This window comes from Apodemus sylvaticus, chromosome 16 (assembly GCF_947179515.1).
Source record: "Apodemus sylvaticus chromosome 16, mApoSyl1.1, whole genome shotgun sequence".
Taxonomy (NCBI): domain Eukaryota; kingdom Metazoa; phylum Chordata; class Mammalia; order Rodentia; family Muridae; genus Apodemus; species Apodemus sylvaticus.
In genome coordinates this window covers 10733994-10755476 of record NC_067487.1, presented here as the reverse complement: position 1 = coordinate 10755476, position 21483 = coordinate 10733994, and the positions used below count along the sequence as shown (strand labels likewise).

The 21483-nt window shown below is 40.8% G+C and overlaps 1 protein-coding gene across 1 annotated transcript in view; it reads left to right on the top strand.

The window, feature by feature from the left end:
• Sema5a (semaphorin 5A) overlaps positions 1-21483 on the top strand; it is a 453217-nt gene that overhangs the window by 229578 nt on the left and 202156 nt on the right. Inside the window, exon 5 of the mRNA XM_052159481.1 lies at positions 3908-3953. Within this exon, the coding sequence (XP_052015441.1) occupies positions 3908-3953 (46 nt within the window). The remainder of the gene's footprint in view (positions 1-3907; positions 3954-21483) is intronic.

Below are 21483 nucleotides of genomic sequence, written 5' to 3'. Positions count from 1 at the left end.
TTTTGTTCACTGAGTCTTTCCAGAACAAGGGGCCACTCCTCCGTTCTTCTTGTACCTCATTTGATGTGTGGATTATGTTTTGGGTATTCCAGTTTTCTAGGTTAATATCCACTTATTAGTGAGTGCATACCATGATTCATCTTTTGAGTCTGGGTTACCTCACTTAGTATGATGTTCTCCAGCTCCATCCATTTGCCTAAGAATTTCATGAATTCATTGTTTCTCATGGCTGAATAGTACTCCATTGTGTAGATATACCACATTTTTTGCATCCACTCTTCTGTTGAGGGATACCTGGGTTCTTTCCAACTTCTGGCAATTATAAATAGGGCTGCTATGAACATAGTGGAACATGTATCCTTATTACATGCTGGGAAATCTTTTGGGTATATGCCCAGGAGTGGTATAGCAGGATCTTCTGGAAGTAAGGTGCCCAGTTTTCGGAGGAACCGCCAGACTGATTTCCAGAGTACTCTTCAAACTATTCCACAAAATAGAAAGAGAAGGAACCCTACCCAATTCCTTCTACCAAAACCACACAAAGATCCAACAAAGAAAGAGAACTTCAGACCAATCTCCCTTATGAACATTGATGCAAAAAATACTCAATAAAATTCTTGCCAGCCGAATCCAAGAACACATCAAAACGATCATCCACCATGATCAAGTAGGCTTTATCCCAGGGATGCAGGGTTGGTTCTATATACGGAAATCCATCAATGCAATCCACTCCATAAACAAACTCAAAGAAAAAAACCACATGGTCATTTTTCATTGGATGCTGAAAAAGCATTTGACAAAATTCAGCATCCTTCCATGCTTAAAGTCTTGGAAAGAACAGGAATTCAAGGCTCATACCTAAACATCGTTAAAGCAATATACAGCAAACCGGTAGCCAGCATCAAACTAAATGGAGAGAAACTTGAAGCAATCCCTCTAAAATCAGGGACTAGACAGGGCTGCCCCCTTTCTCCTTATCTTTTCAATATTGTACTTGAGGTACTAGCTCGGGCAATTTGACATCATAAGGCGGTCAAAGTGATACAAATTGGAAAGGAAGAAGTCTAACTATCATTATTTGCAGATGACATGATAGTCTACCTAAGTGACCCAAGAAACTCCACTAGAGAACTCCTACAGCTGATAAACAACTTCAGCAAAGTGGCAGGTTATAAAATCAACTCAAGCAAATCAGTGGCCTTCCTATACTCAAAGGATAAGCAGTCTGAGAAAGAAATTAGGGAAATGACCCCCTTCACAATAGCCACAAACAGTATAAAGTATCTTGGGGTGACTCTTACCAAACATGTGAAAGATCTGTATGATAAGAACTTCAAGACTCTGAAGAAGGAAATGAAAGAAGACCTCAAAAAATGGGAAAACCTCCCATGCTCATGGATTGGCAGGATCAATATAGTTAAAATGGCCATTTTGCCAAAAGCAATATACAGATTCAACGCAATACCCATCAAAATCCCAACTCAATTCTTCACAGAGTTAGAAAGAGCAATTATCAAATTCATCTGGAATAACAAAAAACCCAGGATAGCTAAAACTATTCTCAGCAACAAAAGAAATTCTGGGGGAATCAGTATCCCTGACCTCAAGCAATACTACAGAGCAATAGTGTTAAAAACTGCATGGTATTGGTACAGTCACAGGCAGGCAGATCAATGGAACAGGATTAAAGATCCAGAAATGAACCCACACACCTATGGCCACTTGATCCTCGACAAAGGGGCTGAAAACATCCAATGGGAAAAACATAGCCTTTTCAACAAATGGTGCTGGTTCAACTGGAGGTCAGCATGCAGAAGAATGCGAATTGATCCATCCTTGTCTCCTTGTACTAAGCTCAAATCCAAATGGATCAAGGACCTCCACATAAAGCCAGATACTCTGAAGCTAATAGAAAAGAAACTGGGGAAGACCCTTGAGGACATCGGTACAGGGAGAAAGTTTCTGAACAAAACACCAATAGTATATGCTCTAAGAGCAAGAATTGACAAATGGGACCTCATAAAATTACAAAGTTTCTGTAAGGCAAAGGACACCATCAAAAGGACAAATCGGCAACCAACAAATTGGGAAAAGATCTTCACCAATCCTACATCAGATAGAGGGCTAATATCCAATATATATAAAGAACTCAAGAAGTTAGATTCCAGAAAACCAAACAACCCTATTAAAAAATGGGGTACAGAGTTAAACAAAGAATTCTCACCTAAAGAATTTCGGAGGGTGGAGAAACATCTTAAAAAATGCTCAACTTCATTAGTCATTAGGGAAATGCAAATCAAAACAACCCTGAGATTTTACCTTACACCAGTCAGAATGGCTAAGATTAAAAATTCAGGAGACAGCAGGTGTTGGCGAGGATGTGGAGAAAGAGGAACACTCCTCCACTGCTGGTGGCGTTGCAAATTGGTATATTATTTTTTAAATGGTGTTGATTACCTTTCCATTGTTGTAACAAACTGCTTGGAATCATGAAGATTATAAGGGCAAGTCTCCTTTGGCTCACAACTTAAGAACTTTCATATGCATCCATCTGACCCCCCCCTTTTTTTTCTTGTTGGTGGAGACTATAGCAGGCTTGCACACCTTATGCTGACTGGGCAAAGACACAGATGAAGCTGCCCAGGGTCCCAATATCTTCCACAGTGACTAACTTGGAAGGCCACTACAAGGCCATGTTCTCTCACACTTCTATCTCACACTAGTGCCACAGCTGGGAGCCAAGGCTTCAGCGCATGGACCAAGAGAATAAGCTGTCTATCCAAATTACAGAAATGGTCAGATGTTCAGGCATCTCTGTTGCTTATTAAATTACTTGCCTAAAATATTGTGTAATTATTTACTTTAGTTTTTATGTAAAATGTGTGTGTGTGTGTGTGTGTGTGTGTGTGTGTAAGAGAGAGAGAGAGAGAGAGAGAGAGAGAGAGAGAGAGAGAAAGTGTGTAAGGCCAGAGGCTGACACAGAAAGGCATCCTTAATTTCTTTCTAATTCACTTTTTGAGATTATGTTTCTCACTGAGCTTAGAGCTAACCAATCAGATAGACTAGCAAATGAGTTCTAGGCATCCCCTGTCTCCAAACTCCTCCCCATTCAAGCTGTAGGGCTATGGAGGTACAGCACCATACCCTGTGCTCTACAGGAGTACAGGGTATCAGAACTCTGGTCTTCATGGTCACACAATGGACACATCCCATATCGATACACCAGGGTTCCTTTTAGTAAAAAGGAATGTGACTTATGAATAAACACACACACACACACACACCAATAATAACAATAACAACAATTAAAGAAAAAGGTTTCAATTTCAGAAAGAAAACAGGGGCGTGTACATGGAAGGATCTGAAGGGAGGAAAGGAAGGAGGAAATGGTTTAACTGTATTTTAACTTATTTCACAAGTTCATAACTTGGTCCCTTGCTGAAAAGAAAGGTGGTCCCGTAATTTAGAGAAGCATTTAACAGTGTAGTGAGGGTGACCGGGGATTCCATGCAATCGGATGAGAGAGACCAACCTGCTCTCTTCATGGGGAATCATGCCACAGGCAGATGATGACAGTCACAGAAGTGAAATCACTAAGAGGCCATGGCGGCTTGCATCTGGTTGCCTCTGGTTGACATCTGGTTGCCTCTGGTTGACATCTGGTTGCCTCTGGTTGACACGTTGCACACTCCCTGGCTCTTTTGCAGCTCTCAAACACACATCTCTTGATAAGTCAGATGTCCCTGGTCTCTGGTTCCGAGTGTTGTCTTACCCATACTAGTAGCTGGATGATATTTTTCCCCCGCATCATTACCTCCTTTTACCTTCATTCTCAGCATGTTCGTGGGTGCTTTGATTTTGGCCAGTATCTACTGAAAGTAACTTGATCTCCGTTTGTATTTTGCAGAAACTATCTCTTCAGACTACAGCTTGAGGATCTGTCTCTCATCCAGGTAGGTGTGATTTATTTTACTTAACCTTTCATTTTCCACCTCAAGGATCCGAAGACAGGCACACGGAAAGTTGTTAATCAGGGCGAGCAGGCTTCATTTCCTCGGTGGTCAGGCCCCAGGACTCTTGGCTGCCTTATCTGATGTGTGTCACCACCTCCTTTAATTCCCAATTAGCCATTTCCTCCTGCATGTGGTCGCTTTACTCCCTGGGTATCAGGTGGTGGCAGTGAGAGGGACATGGCTTAGAGCTCCACAAAGCAAAGAGAAAATGTTAACCTCTAAAACTGAATTTATTTTTGTTGCCACATGGAGAGTGAACTTAATATCCTCATGCTTGAATGTTTATTGTAGCGGCCGGTCTGATACCCACAGCATCTTTGCTTTCTTTAGTCTTTTAGTAAGTGTCCCAGGCAGGGTCTTCTAGAAGGGGAAATGAGGGAGATACAAATATCTCCCCTACCAGTGTTCCTAAGCTTTTCCTACAGACTGTTAGGATCCTTGGGCTTTGGATAGCTTGGAAAACAGACTTGGAACAATTTTAATAATACCCTAGTGTCCTGGACCCTAAGAAGTGATTGGGGAGAGTTTGATCCTTTCTGTCTTGGATGTTGTTGCTTGTAAACCTTTCAAAACATTAGAACTAGAACTTATTATTAAATCTGTTTTTTTTTCTTGCCGGTGTATTAAAATAAGACAATTCCATAATTTACCAATATTGCTCATCTTACTGCACTGGTCACCAGACCCCAGGCTTATTAATACTTATTGGTTTCTTCATTGGCAAAATGGCCACAACCTTCATAAACCATGCTGTCTGGGTAAGAATTCACAAAGTCATTCAAAGAAGATGAGGCACAGCTATTGTTGAACAGTTGTATTTACTTTTGCTTTTTAAGTTTTGATATTGAATAAATACTTATAATAGTTTTATCATATTGGACAACACATTTCCTGCATTCTGCAGTTTGGTTTGTAACTGAAGGCTTCAGCTGAGCAGTTTGTTAAAATTGTGAATTTATTAATAGGCAATCAGAGTGATCAGCAAGCTACAGATACAGTCCCTTTTAAGTTAAACAGAACAATGGGAACTACATAGACTGAATGATGTCACTTATACTTAGATCTAAAAATGAACAATTCAAAGAAGCAGAGAATAAAATGGTGGCTAATGAAGGCTTAGAAAATACATAAAGGCTTGGAAAGGCATTGGCCAAAGTATACACAATTCCAGTTACCATCAGGAATAATTCTAAGGGATGATTCTATGGCTTGATAATTACAGTTACAATACCTGTACTGTGTACCTCAACATTGTTGAAATCAGGTTTCTTTCCTCAGAATCGCAATAAAATTGTTAGGTAATATACAGATTATGATGCTTGAAGCTGTTTCACATTGTATACACATATAATGAAATCATGTAGTGTTCAAAAAATGTCATGTAATTTTTACTGAAAACCAAGCAACAGTTTAAAAGTTTAAACGCAATTGTAAAAATTACTATAAATAAGCTTATAGACTATTGACCATCCAATACAGAGTATGTTCATTTCTATTCTTATGGCGTCATACAGTATATAGGCTCTCATCTGTGAAATGTGGGCTGTGAGCTGGGGAGCTAGCTCAATAAGTCATGGGTTCAATCCCAGAACCAATGGCATGAAGCAGGCATGGTAGTGTGTACTTGTAATCTCAGTGGTAGAGATTTGGAGTCAGGCAGATGGATGCCTGGGCCTTATCTAACTGCTAGCCTACGTGATGAATTCCAGGGCTGTAGACATCTTGCGTCAAACTGTCCTTTTGGTGCCCCTTGGCTTCATCATGTATAAACATGCACAAATGCATGGACTCTAATAGAATTTACATAGACATAAATATGTACACACACCCTAAAACGGTTGCGGAGTTTTATTACTAAAACAAGTGGGTGCAGGGGAGCATGCACAGGAAAAAAACAAAGTATCTATCTATCTATCTATCTATCTATCTATCTATCTATCTATCTATCTATTCCTATCCTAGCTCTCTGGGTTTAGAAAGTCTAGAAGCATTAAATTCCAGGAAAGTGAGCACAATTTATAAACAGATGTCTTCACTGTGGGAAGCCAATGTTTCTTGAAGAAAGGATGGTTCTAGGACGGAGAGAGAACAGTCTAAGATCAGGCTGAAAAGGCTTGTTTTAGGAAAGGAGAAGAGGTTCAAACACTAGTGATGAGATGCCAGGACCCAGAAGCCACCTGGGAGTTGGCTCTCCGCACAAGGTAAAGAAATTGATTGCCAAGAAACACTGAAAGTAGCAAATTATTGACCATTGAATCAGATAAGAACTCATGAGCATATGTTAACATTAAAATTAAAAATGAGGCAAAAAGCCAACTAAAACATTGAAGGAAAAATCTAATAGAAAATTAGGATTTGGCGACAGCCACACTGAAAACTGAACCAGGTAAACATAATCCTTGGATGGTAATTTATCATGCAGGCTTGATGACAACCAGGATACTGGTATTCTCGTGGTACTTACCTAGATAATAGTTACTAATTCACCTGGAAAACCAGTGCCTCGTTAGTGAAGAACCCTACGATTAGTCTTTAACCAAACTATATAATATGACTTCAGTAGTAATGGACCAAATGCCTGTAATTTGTTGTACTGAAGATTCAGCAGGGTTTCCATGACAACCTACAAAAACTTATAACCAATTTCATCATAAGGAAACATTACTGAAGGCCAGGTAAACAGTTTACAAAAATCTGACTTTGGCCTTTCAAACATTGGTTTGTGTGTGAATAAAGAACTGCTTTATCCAGAAAGAGATCACATTAACATGTCTATCAAGTGTGATACTTAGTCCAAATTGATTCTTAAAGCAGATTTTTCATACTCAAGTGACACTTCTGAGACAACTCAAAAATTGGAAGGTCCATAGAAACTTTGTATCTTAAAAATATATAAATATTAATCCATTGATCTGTATAATGAATTATAGTAAGTATTATGGAAGAGAATGTGGGAATGACCTTTTTCTTTGGTTGCTATGGTTTGAATATCTAGTGGCCCCCTACATAAATACACACACACACACACACACACACACACACACACACACACCCCAATAGGCTCCTGTGTGTGTACACTTGTTCTTAGCTTCTGGTACTGTTTGGGAAAGTTGTGGAAAAGTTCTTAGTGGGGGCTTGCTGGAGGAAGCAGGTGATGGGCTAGAGGGTGGGGCTTGCGTGGGGCGGGGCTTTAGAAGCCAGCTCCCCTCTATTCACTTCCTGCTTCTTAGCCTTGGCTGCAGCATGACCTGCTGTCTTCTTGGCCTTGCTGGCAAGGCTTCCCTGCCTAGGTCCACGATGCCCTGTGGTTCTTGGCGCCAGAACGATGCCTTTGCCACTCAGACATCCTCCTTCAGGACTTCATCACAGCCAAATGAAAAAGGGCTTTGTGTTCATTACTGACTCCTGAGCAGCTTAAGTGGTGTGTGTGTGTGTGTATGTGTGTGTGTGTGTGTGTGTGTGTGTGTGTGTGTAGTTGCTACAAAAACAATGTGAAGAAATGAAATAGAAAGTCTGATAACACATTAAAAAGGAAATTGGGATCAATATCAGAAATAGTCTTAATATTTCTTGACTTTATATCATAATAAATGCAGAAAGCTCTGAGCATGTTACTGTGTTATGCTGTGAGTGTTGTCAGGGCAAGGACACACTAATTGCCTCTCCAGCCATCACTTCACTTTGCCAGTACTGCCTCTGACAAGGTCACATGTAGGTCTCCAACAGCAGTGAACACCGTTACTGAAAAAGTCAAGTATGTCAATCTGGCTTGCTACAACACCCTCAGCCTGCTCACCCAGACTGAGGAAGATAGTGACATCTGAATGATGGTTTTCAATACAGTTCTGATAACAGGAGCCAAACATCTTCCTCACCCCTGACTCTGACTGCCCATGCCAAGCAGTGGGGCTTCCCTGTTTTGTGCCTGTGTCTATGTCTGCAGGGCAGTGGTTTGTTGCTTACTCAGTGCTAAAAGAGATAAAGCTGAATTCTTTTCAACACTATTTGTTTCTCATGTGTCTGTAGGAAACAGGTCCTGTTGACTTCTATGAGTATTTTGTTTTTATTTAAATTACTTCTTCCAAGGGTGAAAAAAAAATAATAATGGCACTGGCAACCAAAGGTCTGCATTGCTCTTACAAATGGGTTGTCTGAGAGGCCTGAGGATGGGGCAGGTTGTAAAGACACTTACTGCCAAGCCCAACACCCAATGCTTAATCTTTGGAATGCCCTGATGATCATAGACACACACACACACACACACACACACACACACACACGGACATACAACACATACTTAAATACAAATGCAAATCACACACACAAAAAGAGAAAGACAGAGTATGAGAAAGACAGAGACAGACAGACAGACACACACACACACACACATATATATATACACACACACACACACACATGCACACACACACATGCACACAGAGAGATGCACATATATACATGGAAACACACAAAACAAACACACACACATTCAGGATCACATACACAGTCACACATATACCTACCCAGAAACACACAGGGACACACTTGGACATACTCACATATTCACACACACTCACACTCTTTGTGTATTTGTGTGTACACAAATACAGTCACATACACTCATATACACATATAGACAGACACTAACACCCATGCTCACGTACACACACAGATACATTCTCACACACCCACAACCACACAGACAGAGTTTCCTACATTTAGACACAGTCACACAGACACAGATACCGTCACACACACTCATATATACACACTCATACAGAGACACACTCACAACACTCACAGTCACACACACACACATACACACACACACAGGACAGAAAGAGAATGGAGGAATAAAATGACACATTACGCCTTAAATAATTCTGTATTATCTGCTATTCTCAAAGGAAAAAATAAGGATCTATGGGAAAAAGAGGTTCTTATTACTATAGCCTAATACTGCCAATCTAGCATGGGAGCATTACTCCTCTGAATTCATGGTGTCGAATCTTGTGCACTTTGTGCCTCTAGCCTGCTTTGACTCAGCCGCCATGCTCAGGTTCTCAGCACTGCTGCTGGACCAGGGCAGTTATGATGAGAAGTAAAATGTTTATAACTTCTGTTACCTTACACAAAGATTGTTTCCTCCTAGCGATGTGTAGACCCCAGGTTAGCAGTTTTTTCCTCCTGTCTCCAAAGACAAGAACCAGCAAATAAACAAAAAATAAAAACAGACAAACAAAAAAACCCCAGAAAAACTGGCATCAACTTTGAAAGGAAGGAAGGAAGGATGAAGGAAGGAAGGAAGGAAGGAAGGAAGGAAGGAAGGAAGGAAGGATGAAGGAGGAAGGAAGGAAGGAAGGAAGGAGGAAGGAAGGAAGGAAGGAAGGAAGGAAGGAAGGAAGGAAGGAAGGAAGGAAGGGAGGAAGGAAGGAAGGAAAGAAGCCTGGATGCAAGCAAAGTTGTCTCCTGTGGAACCGTTCCATGGTGCCTCGCTCCCTCTGCTCCTGCTAGACTCTATGGCTCCTTCCTGTGGCTGGTCTCTAACCCACCTCTTCCATCGCCTTGAACACTTCTTCCTTCTCTTCCTCACTTTAAGCTTTTGAAGTGACTCAGACATATTATATGTATCACTCTTCATTGACATTTTGCTGTCGAGAATTCCATGGAATGTGTAGAAAATAATTCAGAGGCTTTGGTATAGAGTTGTGTTTCTTGGTCCCGCACTCAGTGGCTGTTTCCCACAGTCAAGGACCTCCTCTTGCAGCCTCTTCCTTGACTTCCCCTTCTTCATCTACAAAAATGATAGGAACTTCCAACCTCCTTGTAAGCGTGTTGCTTTGGATCCCATCGACGGTTGGCTGGTAGCCCTGAGGTGTTTCCCAGTAGTGGCTCTGCAGCTGCCTGGTCCTCCTCCTCGCTGGGCAATCCGGTGCTTTGCTGCTCTCTGTTTGCTGAGTCACTGCCTTAGGACGCCGGGCAGATGGCAGCGGACAAACAACTGCGGTAAATGTTCTAACTCCTCAACAGGCAGCAGCATGCTCCTTTCCTCCTTTGTCTTTCCCCAAATCATATTTATTTCCTGGGGGAGGGGAGGGTATTTGTGCATACACCACGACACGAGGGGAGGTCAGAAGACAACCCCTGAAAGTCAGTTGTTCTCCTGTGCCATTTGGGTCCTAGCGATGGAAGCCACGCCCTCAGGCTGGGTGGCCAGCACCTGTACCAACTGAGCCATTTTTGCCAGTTCCTTCTTTGTCTTTTTAAAGTTCACATTACTGGGGCATGAGATAGGTTTCTCATAAAGCCTCTGAAAGAGGCACTTGAAAATGTCCATTCTTGCTCTGGGGAAGTCTCAGTACGACGGTGAACAGGCAATTCCTGACTGAAATGTTCGCCCTTGTACATCGGTCCCATGTTCTCTGTGATTTCTACTCTTCTATACAGTTCCTCTGCCTCCACGTCTGAACGTTGGACAATCATCAGTGCTGAGTCAGCACATGTGGAATGCTGCTCCTCCTTAATGATTTTGAGAAACTCCAGCAGGAGCAGAGTGTTCTGCACTGCACTGTTGTCTGTCAAACTTTGTTATCAGTGGTGGTAGAGCTTTGTGGATCCCCGGTGACATTTTGAGGATTCTGTGAGATTGTTACACAAAACCTCCTTATGAGGTCATCACTCCTGAGAGACCTGATGGAAATGGCCGGAACAGAGTAAACAAAGCCTTCCAATCTGAAGGTATGTCTGCCCGTGTGCACCTCATTGCGCTAGTCAACAGAGGCGTCAGAAATGAAGTCCTGAAAAGCCTTGAGCAAGCCAGGCGGTGGTGGCGCAGGCCTGTAATCCCAGCACTCTGGGAGGCAGAGGCAGAGGCAGGCGGATTTCTGAGTTTGAGGCCAGCCTGGTCTCCAGAGTGAGTTTCAGGACAGCCAGGGCTACACAGAGAAACCCTGTCTTGAAAAAATCCAAAACCAAAAAAAAAAAATAAAATAAAATAAAATAAAATAACAACAACAAAAAACAAAAACAAAAAACCAAAAGCCTTGAGCAGACATTAGGAGAGAGCCACTCTTTCACTTTCTCTGAGTAATGATGCAGTTGACACAAACCTCCACTATCACCAGAGAAATAGTCACATATATGAATGCCATGTAGTGGCTATGTGTGGTTGTTTTCTGTGAGTTCCTGCTGGCCTACTTAATATGTAAGGGGCAACACCCAAGAGCTGCTTTTAATCACAGAGATAAAACATGTTTTTCACCAGTGACTTGAGAATCCGGCATTCGTGTTGGATTACTTACAGGCCATCTTCCCACCTAGAGATGGAGGCAGATGTCCTGGCATGCTGTCCAGCCATGCCCAGTGAAGACCAGTCATTTCCAGGCAGAGTAAGCGTCTACCATTATATATGTCTGCGTCTCTTCTGCTTTGTGTTGTAATAACAGCTTCGGAACTTTGCCATGTCTGTTCTTGCCTCAGAAAAACAGTTTCAGAAAACTAGAGCTCAGAGCACTGGTGACCACATTTGCCAACCTGGGAGCTTGGCACTGCAGCCTCTGGTCAGGTTCCCACTAATCTGACCCCACTGGACGGGTAAGGAAAGGTAGGAGGAGAAAGCTCGGCTCACCCTGCACCTTGTTTGGAGACTTCACACAGATTCTGCTTTTTGCCCCCTCCTTTCGTAAAGAAAGGAATTCACTGACTGTTCTTCACAACAGCAAGGACAAGGAGAAAAATAAACATCTGTATTCTAACTCACCACTGGCTTCCTTATGACTTCTAAACTTGAAATGTTTTGATCTCTCTCACTTCATGATCTTTATTGTAGAAAACATTGTCAGAGGCTAAGATAAGTGTTAGGGTTTTTGGTTTGTTTGTTTTTTTGTTTTTGTTTAGTTTTGTTTTGTTTCTGTGTAGCTGTGTATCTCTGATTGGGAATGGACTTTTAACTTGTGTCTGTGGTTAAGCTATTCCCGTGCGCAGCAGTTATTTGACTGAGGTATTTGACAGCATCCAGGGACACTTTACATGGTCATGGTTGTATATATCCTGCACTGCACAGAGCAGAGCCTCCCCACTCATAAAAGTTTCTCATTCTGCATGCTTTCCTGCCGATGGTGCACTCCTTTGCCAGTTGGTTTCTACCCCAGTTATCACATATTTCTAATAAGTCAGATAATGATCCAGGAACTGAGGATCAGTACTTGATTGCATATAGAAGATTTGTGATATTCTAGAAAATGCATCTTTTTTAGATTTTCTTAATATATACAATCCTAAACATATTTAAACCATTTATGACCATGTCTAAAGAATCTGCTGTGATCCTTGGGTTTAAATTGCCTTCTTTTATTAATATGAGATTAAATTTAAAAATGAATTAAGTCAATTTATAATATACACTCTAATGGGTCATAATACTCCAATATAACTACCCTGGGCTGGAAAGCTTTAGAATCTAAAGAATGATTAACTAATTAATAATTTAGAATAATTATTCCAATGAGATAGTCACATTGATTAATTTTTTAAATTATGTTTTGTATTTATTGAGTTGGGAGAGCCTGGCCTCCCCCGTGGCTCTAAGAAATCATGCCTCCAAAGCATCATTGCCTGTTTGTCTTTATCACGTGTTCTTAAATTTTAGTTTGCTGGAAGCACAGAGGTTTGATTGCATCCCTTTAAGGGTCAGAGAGCTAAGGCGTGTCGATCATAAAGTTGCAATACAGATAAGTAGGCCTGCTCATTTGCATGCCATTGGCGTGCAATCATGGCTGCCTGTGGCTGCTCATCAGGGGACTTGAGCAGTGCCAGCACAGATAATCAGTGTCTGAAGTATTTATGTTTTAAATCTTTTAAGAAAACTTGTTTTATTCTCCCAGCTGAGGGATAGGAAGTGTTCAGTGAGTGCTTCCTGGCAGAATGAAGAGCTGCGTGAATACAGTGTGAGTCGGGGTTATGTGTTTTTGTGGTTAGGATTTTTCACTTTCTCACACAGTGTTTGGTTGATGAGTTTCTTTGTATTCTCTTGTATGACACTCAGAGAGACTGATGAAGACTAATAGTCTGGAACCCATCGGGGCCTCCTCTGCCATCTCCTTCTAGTCTCTCTCTTACTCACTGGTCAAGTTTCCCCTCATGCCGTGCACTCTTGTGTCTAACAGTTTGTTTAAACCCTCTCATCCGTCCCCTTGACAACTTCTTGGGCGAATTGCCACTGAGGATAAGTAGGTGTACCATACATGAGCCTGACTGAGTTTTCACTGCTTCCTGTTGGGTGGACTCCCCTGAACAGACAATCTCTTTCCCTCACTTGTTGGACACACGTAAGAGACTCGTTTCTCATGTCTGACAGTCTGGGGCAGGCTTTGAGGGCCTCTGTCTCATGTTGCCATTTGGGAGTCAGTTTTAGTTGATGATACTATCCCCATCTTCACCCTGCTTATCTCAGAGTAGCCTAGCAGAGTGATTAGAGATCTAGTTGAGCATCCGTTCCCAGTCAAATCCCATTGCTGTAGCATGGGGCCATATTGGGCGTGAGCAGGAAACAGTGATCCACTAGGAAGGGGGACACGATGGGCCCGAGGATGTGCTGCTCTGTTCTCTTCCTCTACCCTACTTATGTACTTTAATATTTTCTGTATACAAACAGATATATTCATGCCACTGACATTTTTTGTGAATAATAATCATGGTACCCTGAACCAGCCACTTAACCTATCCGGACCTCAATTTTCTCCACAGTATATTTTGGAGAGGAGATTGAAGACATGGGGATTATCCGTGAAAACCTTGTCAGTATTGGAATTTTAATCACTACCCTGCTTACTTTCCCTTCGGTCACTGTTTGAATGATTTTTATTTCTGCATCCTTAAGGAAAGCTGTCCTTATTAACTTGCAGTGATGTTTACTTGGTCGAGTTTTAATGTATTCCATGGTTAAGTACGACTGCCAATCACAGCAAAAGAATTACCACATATTTATTGAGTATATTTATTGAGTCCCAGCCATGTGTTTGGCTATTAGAAAGCAGCATCTCATTTGTAGAGAGTTTCTGAGGTTTGGGTGGCGTCTTATAGAGTAGTTCAAGCTCAGAGCACATGTGACTCCATCAATACATACACGTCATATTTAGTTGAGGTCCATTTCAGCTGGTGTAGGGTGGACTGCAGAGGAAAGGTGGCTGCTTCATTTCTACCTGGTATTATACTCATTTGTACTGCCTGTGATGTGACCTTTTGCTGACCCTTGGTTAATAATGACTACGCATATGTTAACTTGTAATTTGCACTGGAGTTTAAATTCAGGTTCCATGGAGCTCTCTCTGACATGTTAATTCATAATGCATGATCTATTGAGGTAAGGTTTCAAGAGATGGAAACTGAAGAATATTTCTGAGAAAGAGAACAGGTTGAGATGCTCTCAGATCTCAAGTGCACCCTCTGCCAGATCACATGGGGAAGTGAGGATCATGAATAGATCCATGGTTCATGATGTTAAGGCAAAGAGGAGACCCATTTATACAGAATTCCTCATGCCCTTCAATTAACCTGGGTTCCTGCTTTGTTTGGAGATACAATAGCATAGCTTTCCAGTGCAGTGACTTTTATCAGCCAAAATTAATTCCCCAGAGGAGGGGAGTGGTGTCAGCCAATGCTGAGGCCACCAAAGACAGAGAACCCTGCTCTGAACACAGACCTGGGCAAAGTGCCAGTTTTTCCACTATGATAGACACTGCTCTGGTGTTTCAGGAATATTGTTTAGGTTTGTTTAATGTTCTGGACCCTAACTTCACAGTCACTAGTACTCAAAACCAACCAACCATCCAACCAATCAACAAACAAAACCAAAGCCACCATCATCGAAACAAAGGAAGTAAATGAAGTGCTTGTATGGCGCTGTTCCTGGCCATATTTTTGACTTTCTTCTTTTTGAGCAATCTCAAAATAAATAAATAAATAAATAAATAAATAAATAAATAAATAAATAATAAATAAATAAATAAATAAAATACATTCACATTGTTTTCAGCTATTTCTACCATATAGTTTAATTAAATGAGGTCAGAAAATGTCTATAAGCCAACAGACACTGCCTGATGGTCACCAGTCATCAGGTACTACATAAATGGAGTCTTCTTTCAGCTATCTGAATGTGTTTCTAAGTTCATCTTAAAAATGGCCTGATTCCTGATATAACTGCTGAAGACTGGGCGCCTTAGAGTTCTCTGCCCTTTTTTCACTTCCTTTACTTTCCTGCCCCTCCCCAAGTGTTGACACTGATGGATAAGCTGGCACACCAGGAAACCCCATTGTTCCTAACTTAAATAATACAGTTATTTGGGTAAGAGATTAAGTACTGTGGAAGCTGTAGGTATGCAGTTACCTTGAGGGTGAGTAAGAAATGAAAGGGAAGCGCCCACGAAAAATAAATGAGAACATATGGTTCACATTGCTCTAACTTCTTTAGACTGAATAGACTGAAACTCCTCATGAGAGGACTGTGAACCTCTGAGTCATTTGTCATCCTGAATTTATTCAGAACTGTGTCAGGGTTGGGCAGAGCAACTGTAGATACAGCTGTATTGGGCACTATCCTTATTTAGCATGTCTGTCAAATACGATTTCTGCCTTGCCCTGTGTTGAAGCTTCAAGAGTATATGTTATTTCTTTATTAGATAAAAAGGCTCTGTTTACATCAGTTCTCATTGACTGTGGTGTTATCAGACTTTTACCAAGTGTTCTTGTAAATTTGATGTCGACTTGACAAAAACCAGAGTCATCTGAAAGTGTGGAGCCTCCGTAGAGAAAATGCCGCCATAAGATACAGCTGAAGGGCATGTTCTTTATTAGTGATTGTTATGTGACGACCCAGTCCCTTGTGGGTGTAGCCATCCTTAGACTGATGGTCCTGGGTTCTGTAAGAGAGCAGACTGAGGAAGTCATGATTTGCAAAGGAGGAAGCAGCATCCTTCCTTGTCCTCTGCATCAGCTCCTGCCTGTAGGTCGCTGCCCTGTTCAAGTGTTCCCACCATCACTGCTCTTGATAATGAATAGAACTATGAATGAAATGAACTCCTCACTAAGTTGTTTTTGAATAGGATGTGTTATCACAACAGTAATTCTAATTCAGCCGCCAAGGGGCACCACATTATTTTATATAGGTTTACTGAACTTGTTAACTATTTTAATTTATCCATATTTCCAAATATTAGGAGTATTCAAATTTTATGTAGATATGTTCTAGAGAACAAACAGTGAAGTTTGCTTGAAGACATTCCCCACTGAGAGTATTCTGCCCAAACATTCACATAAATTACAAGATTATGGTAATATTTTCCATAGAGTACTTATTCAGTCCTTTGGTAAAATAAAATTTAATCACCATTTAAATAAATGGGCAAAATTAAAATATATCTGATTTTCAAGAAAACATACCTATGATTGAAGATAGCAGAGAAAAAGCTGTCTGATCTTCTATTTGTCAATAAATAATTTCATTCCAAAACTTTGGAATAGCAATGGAAACTTCTAGGATCATAAGAAAGGGAACACATGTGTATATGTTTATATTTACATACATATGAATGTATATACTTTAAGAAGACTTCATAGTTTGAGTGCATACACACAACATGTATACATAAAGATATACATATGTGTGTATATGTGTGTAGATAGATAGATAGATAGATATATAGAGAGGGCTGGTAGTTAGCCAGCCAGAGAAATGGTAGACAAATGATATATGTGAACATATTCAAGAGCAGAAAGCATCATTTCATTGAAAATGAAATGGGAAAAGTATAAACTAAAATACTCCGAAAAGGCTTGATAACACCCAGAGTAATTACTCCAGAAGAAAGAGAAACACTGGAAAGAATATAAAGTGACACAAATCAAGAGCCCCACATGGTGTGGCATCCAGCTAAGTGCTCCAGCAACTTAGTGTGACATGGAAGACAGAATGTCAGTGAGTGCTGTGGCTCCCACCAGTTATGACATGTTGGGGCAATAGAAAAGATTTAAAGGTCATTCCCGGGCAGGAGTAACTAAAGCAACATAAAAGCCGTTGAGCTCTTTCTTTTTAGAAGCTAAGCCTTGATGAGACTGCGGCTTCTGATGAAGAGGAACCATATATTCAAAAGGGCAGTGTGCTGTCAGTGGGAGTGGAAGTCTCAATGCCTTGTGAACACATGGTGTCTCTTTCTAAACTTTGAAATTATGTATGGGTCCAGTGGCAGAATTTCTAGCCTGAAACAGGGTAGAATTAATTAGCCATGTTATTGGAATTTTGAAGATATAAATTTTAACTGGAAACTAAAATCCCACGTTGTAGAAACTAGGGTGAGTTAGGAGCACTAGTAAGATCCTTTATACCAGGAAATTCATTCCAAGTCACCCAGTGAGTGCCCGACCTGCGTATAGCCCTACAAGTACCAAGTGTTCCCACATGGACATAATTACAGTAATGCTGGTTCATAAATTAAGAATCATGACTGATTAGTAAAAGCACTAGGGAAGTAGTTCAGTAGGTTGATGAGATGGCCCAACTGCTGTACAAACGTTAAGGCCTGGTTTTGATACCAAGGCTCCATGTAACAGTTGGGCTTGTATGTGAGCATGTGATCCCAACGCTGGTGTTGAGACAGAAGGACCCTAGGCCAACCAAGTTCAGAATAAAAAATTACAATATGCTGGAAAGTAATAGAGCAAGGCATCTAACTTCTAGCCATAATAGTTGTATAACCCACCCTCATACCACATACACACAGCACTCCTCTATACACATACCCAGATGAGAGTTGTACAACTATAATGATATGCTGTCATAAATATATATGAAGCATGTGAGTACTGTCTTTACCTTTCCAAGGTAATAGGTACCCCCAAACCACCTCTCTTTATCTCATAACTGAGACAAATAGTAAGTACCTCACAGTTTGAGAGACTACCCCCAAGCATGTAGGAGGAACATGTCATCCAGAGAGAAAGCATGGATTTCACAGTTATGATAATTTAGTGTGCTTATTCCTGGGGAAGTCCAGTTCTTCCTCTAAGAGTGTTTCTAATTGCCTGTAGCTGAAGACCACCTACCACCTAGCCGGATGCAGTTCTCTCTGTTCATGTGGGATATCAGCATTGGGATTGTTCAGGTCTTGTGTAAGCAGTCATATTCTTGATACTTTGTGGACATGGCTGTGCTGTCATATACAGAAGACAGTCTTGCAGCAGACTTATTGATCCTAAAAATAAACATACAGGCAACACGAAATGTCTTCAGCAGGGTTATATATGCATTATGATGTAACAATGAGAATTAATGGCCACGGGTTTGAAAAGAGCAGGAGGAAGAGACATGGGAGGGGCTGCAGGGAGGAGGGAGAATGATGTAATCATATTCTAAATTATAAAAGGAAAGATGTTTTTAAAATTCATTAAAAGATGAATTTTGTGTTTCTGGAAGTTTTCCATTTAATATTTTCAAACCACTTTCATGTGACCAAAATCTTGGTACATGAAACAACAGAAAAGAGTCCACTGAATATCAAATCTCCAGATTAAACCTGTCTGGGATTCATTCATTCCTCACTTGACTTGGGGACTCTGCTGTGCCCTGTCTTCACCTCTCCAGCACCCAGCATAGTTAACCTAACAAAAAGGCAAACCACTCTTGAGGATTTTCATTTCTACTGCGTCAGGGCAGGGAAGCAGAATGGATGTGAGAAGATGCAGAACTGTATGGTAGATGCAAACAGGCAATGGAGCAAAGCTTGTAGTTAACCCAAGCAGCTAAGTTAGCAGGAATGACTTCGAAGAACATTGGTCAACACATCCAAGGAAACAAAATTTTAGACAAAACTGATTTTAAAATGGATAATTAAATCAGAAAATTTCACACAAATGTTCCACCACCACCACCCCCAGAGCACACACATGCGTGCATGCAAGCACTCAGTTTATTTGTAAAGCCTTCAGGCATCAATATTAATAGCAAGGTTGGAAAATAAATTTAGTGAAATCTCCAAAGAGGAACACAAACCGTTCAGTGGAAGGTGAAGGTCCACTCTAGCTAGAAAGGGCAAAAGGGCACACAGAGACCCAAAGCCAGACAGTATGCAGAGAGTGAGAGACCTTCACACACTCAGTTGTAAATCCAGGGTCTCCATCAAATCCTTCCCCTCAGGGTTCAGAGAACACTGTGGAAGGGGAGGCAGAAAGAGGGTAAGAGCCAAAGGAGGTGGAGGACACCAAAAAAACAAGGCCCTGTAAACTAACAAGATCAACACACATGTGGACTCACAGAGACTGTGGCAGCATGCAGAGGATCTACATAGGTCTGCACCAGGTAGCATCTTAGAGCTGATAGGAGAAGTAGAGGCACAAAGTCCCTTCTCTAACCAAGAAGCTATCTCCAATTGATAACCACTTGCAAGTGAAACTTTAGTTTTTTCTATGAATGCCTCACTAAGGAAACAAAGTGCTTGTGAGGGTAGGCTGCATGCCCAGGAGTGGATGACCAACAGAAAACGAACTCAAGGCATCTTTGGAAGTTCCTTTTCTCAAAATGTGGGATTGGGGCTTTTTCTTTTTAAAAAAAATTCTTGCATATTTTTATTACACACACACACACATATATCATATGCCTTTTCTGGCTTTTCTGTTGGTTGATATTATTTTCTTCAGACAAGTTAGTTTTTGTTTTCTTATTATATTTCTCTCTTAAGGTCTTTTTGGGGCAAGGTTTCTATATTATATTTAGTATAGTATTGCCGTCAAATATTTTTTGCAGCCTACTTTAATAAGTGTTCATCGTCCACTATAGCTCAGCACCAAAGAGAAAGTGAAAAGAAAGGTTATTAGGATACAGGGGAAGTGGACCTGTTTAGAAACAGTTCTTTGGGGCAATCAAACCTTTGTTGTCCTCAGACTAGTACCCTAGAAAACACCAAACACTAATCAGCAGCTGCAGTCCAGTGTACTTGGCAGACACAACACACAAATTGGCAAGGGCAGTTCAATCCACTAAAAACTGTGAGGCTCACCAAGCGGCCAAACTCCACAGAAGTAGCAAGAAGTCACAGGAACTTCACGAGAAATTCTTTGGTGATTTTTCCTCTCTATGATATCATCACAAGTGAAGCTCAACAATGCAATGTAAGGTAAACCAATACATCATGCATGTGATCAGTGAAGACAGGTGAAACTGAGCAGGCCAGACCAATGCTCTAGCTCCCGCACTCTGGAGGGTCATATTTATGTTTTTGTGAACATCATGGATCCTGTTAGGTGTTTGCTGTAGTAGAAGATCCTTTTTCACCTGTGTCTGCTTCAGCGAAACATTTTTTATATGTCTACTTTATCAAAACATCCTTTAACTGTATACCTCAGCAAAATATCACTTGACATAATTGACTTTCAAAAGAAACCAGAATTCCCTTCACAGTATGGCATACTATAGTATGGTATGGTATGATATGGTATGGTATGGTATGGTATGGTATGGCATGGCATGGCATGGTATGGTATGGTATAGCATAGAATAGCATAGCATAGCTTAGCATAGTATAGTATGGTAGTATAGTATAGTGTAATATAGTATATTTGTATATAGCATTAGTATAAATTATTCATTAGAAGCCTGAATTTTTTTTAATGAGACACAGAAATGGTGTGGATCCTCATGGTTGGGGAGGTTGGGAGGGACAGGGAGGAGTAGAAGCAGGGAAAAACCATAATGGAGATGTATTATGTGGGGGAAAATCCATTTTTAATAAAAGGAAAAAGGAAAATGAAGGAACACGTGTGAATAGGGTGTGATTAAGTCCTGGAGATAGAGACTCACTCCACTGGAAATGAAAGGAGATGGTTGGGTTGCACACAGGATGGAATCAGGGGTGCACTCAGGCCCTTGGACAACATGGATATCAGAGCTACCAAGTCCTTCTCTCTGTGACACCAGTGATCGGCAGTACTGGAAGTCTTAGCACCTGTTTGAAGACAAACCAGCTTGCCAGTGGGCTTGGTGAGATTTATCAGTAGGGACTATTTATGCAGCAATGGCATTAACTGTAGGAAGAACATTTATTTTGAGGGAAACATCTTGTTTCCAAGACCATCTGTGTGTAATATTTACATACATAGTTTCAGGTGGGTAAGCACAGCATGTCTAAGCAGCATTAAGATAGATCAGTGTTGAGAATTTGGGAAATGCGAAGTGTGTTAATTTTTTTTTTGTTTTGTGTTTTTAATATTTTTATTTTCTATATTCATGAGGAAATGAAATCGATTTCAAAGGAGTACGTAATATTTCCAACTTAATAAAAAACTACACCATTTTATTAAATAATGCTGACATTATTGTGTGGATTTCAAGTAAAAGCTTAAAGATAACCAGTAAAAGACTGAGAGTTCTTACTGAGAACAATGATAGATAAAACTACAGCCTAGAGAATGCACACTCTTCTAT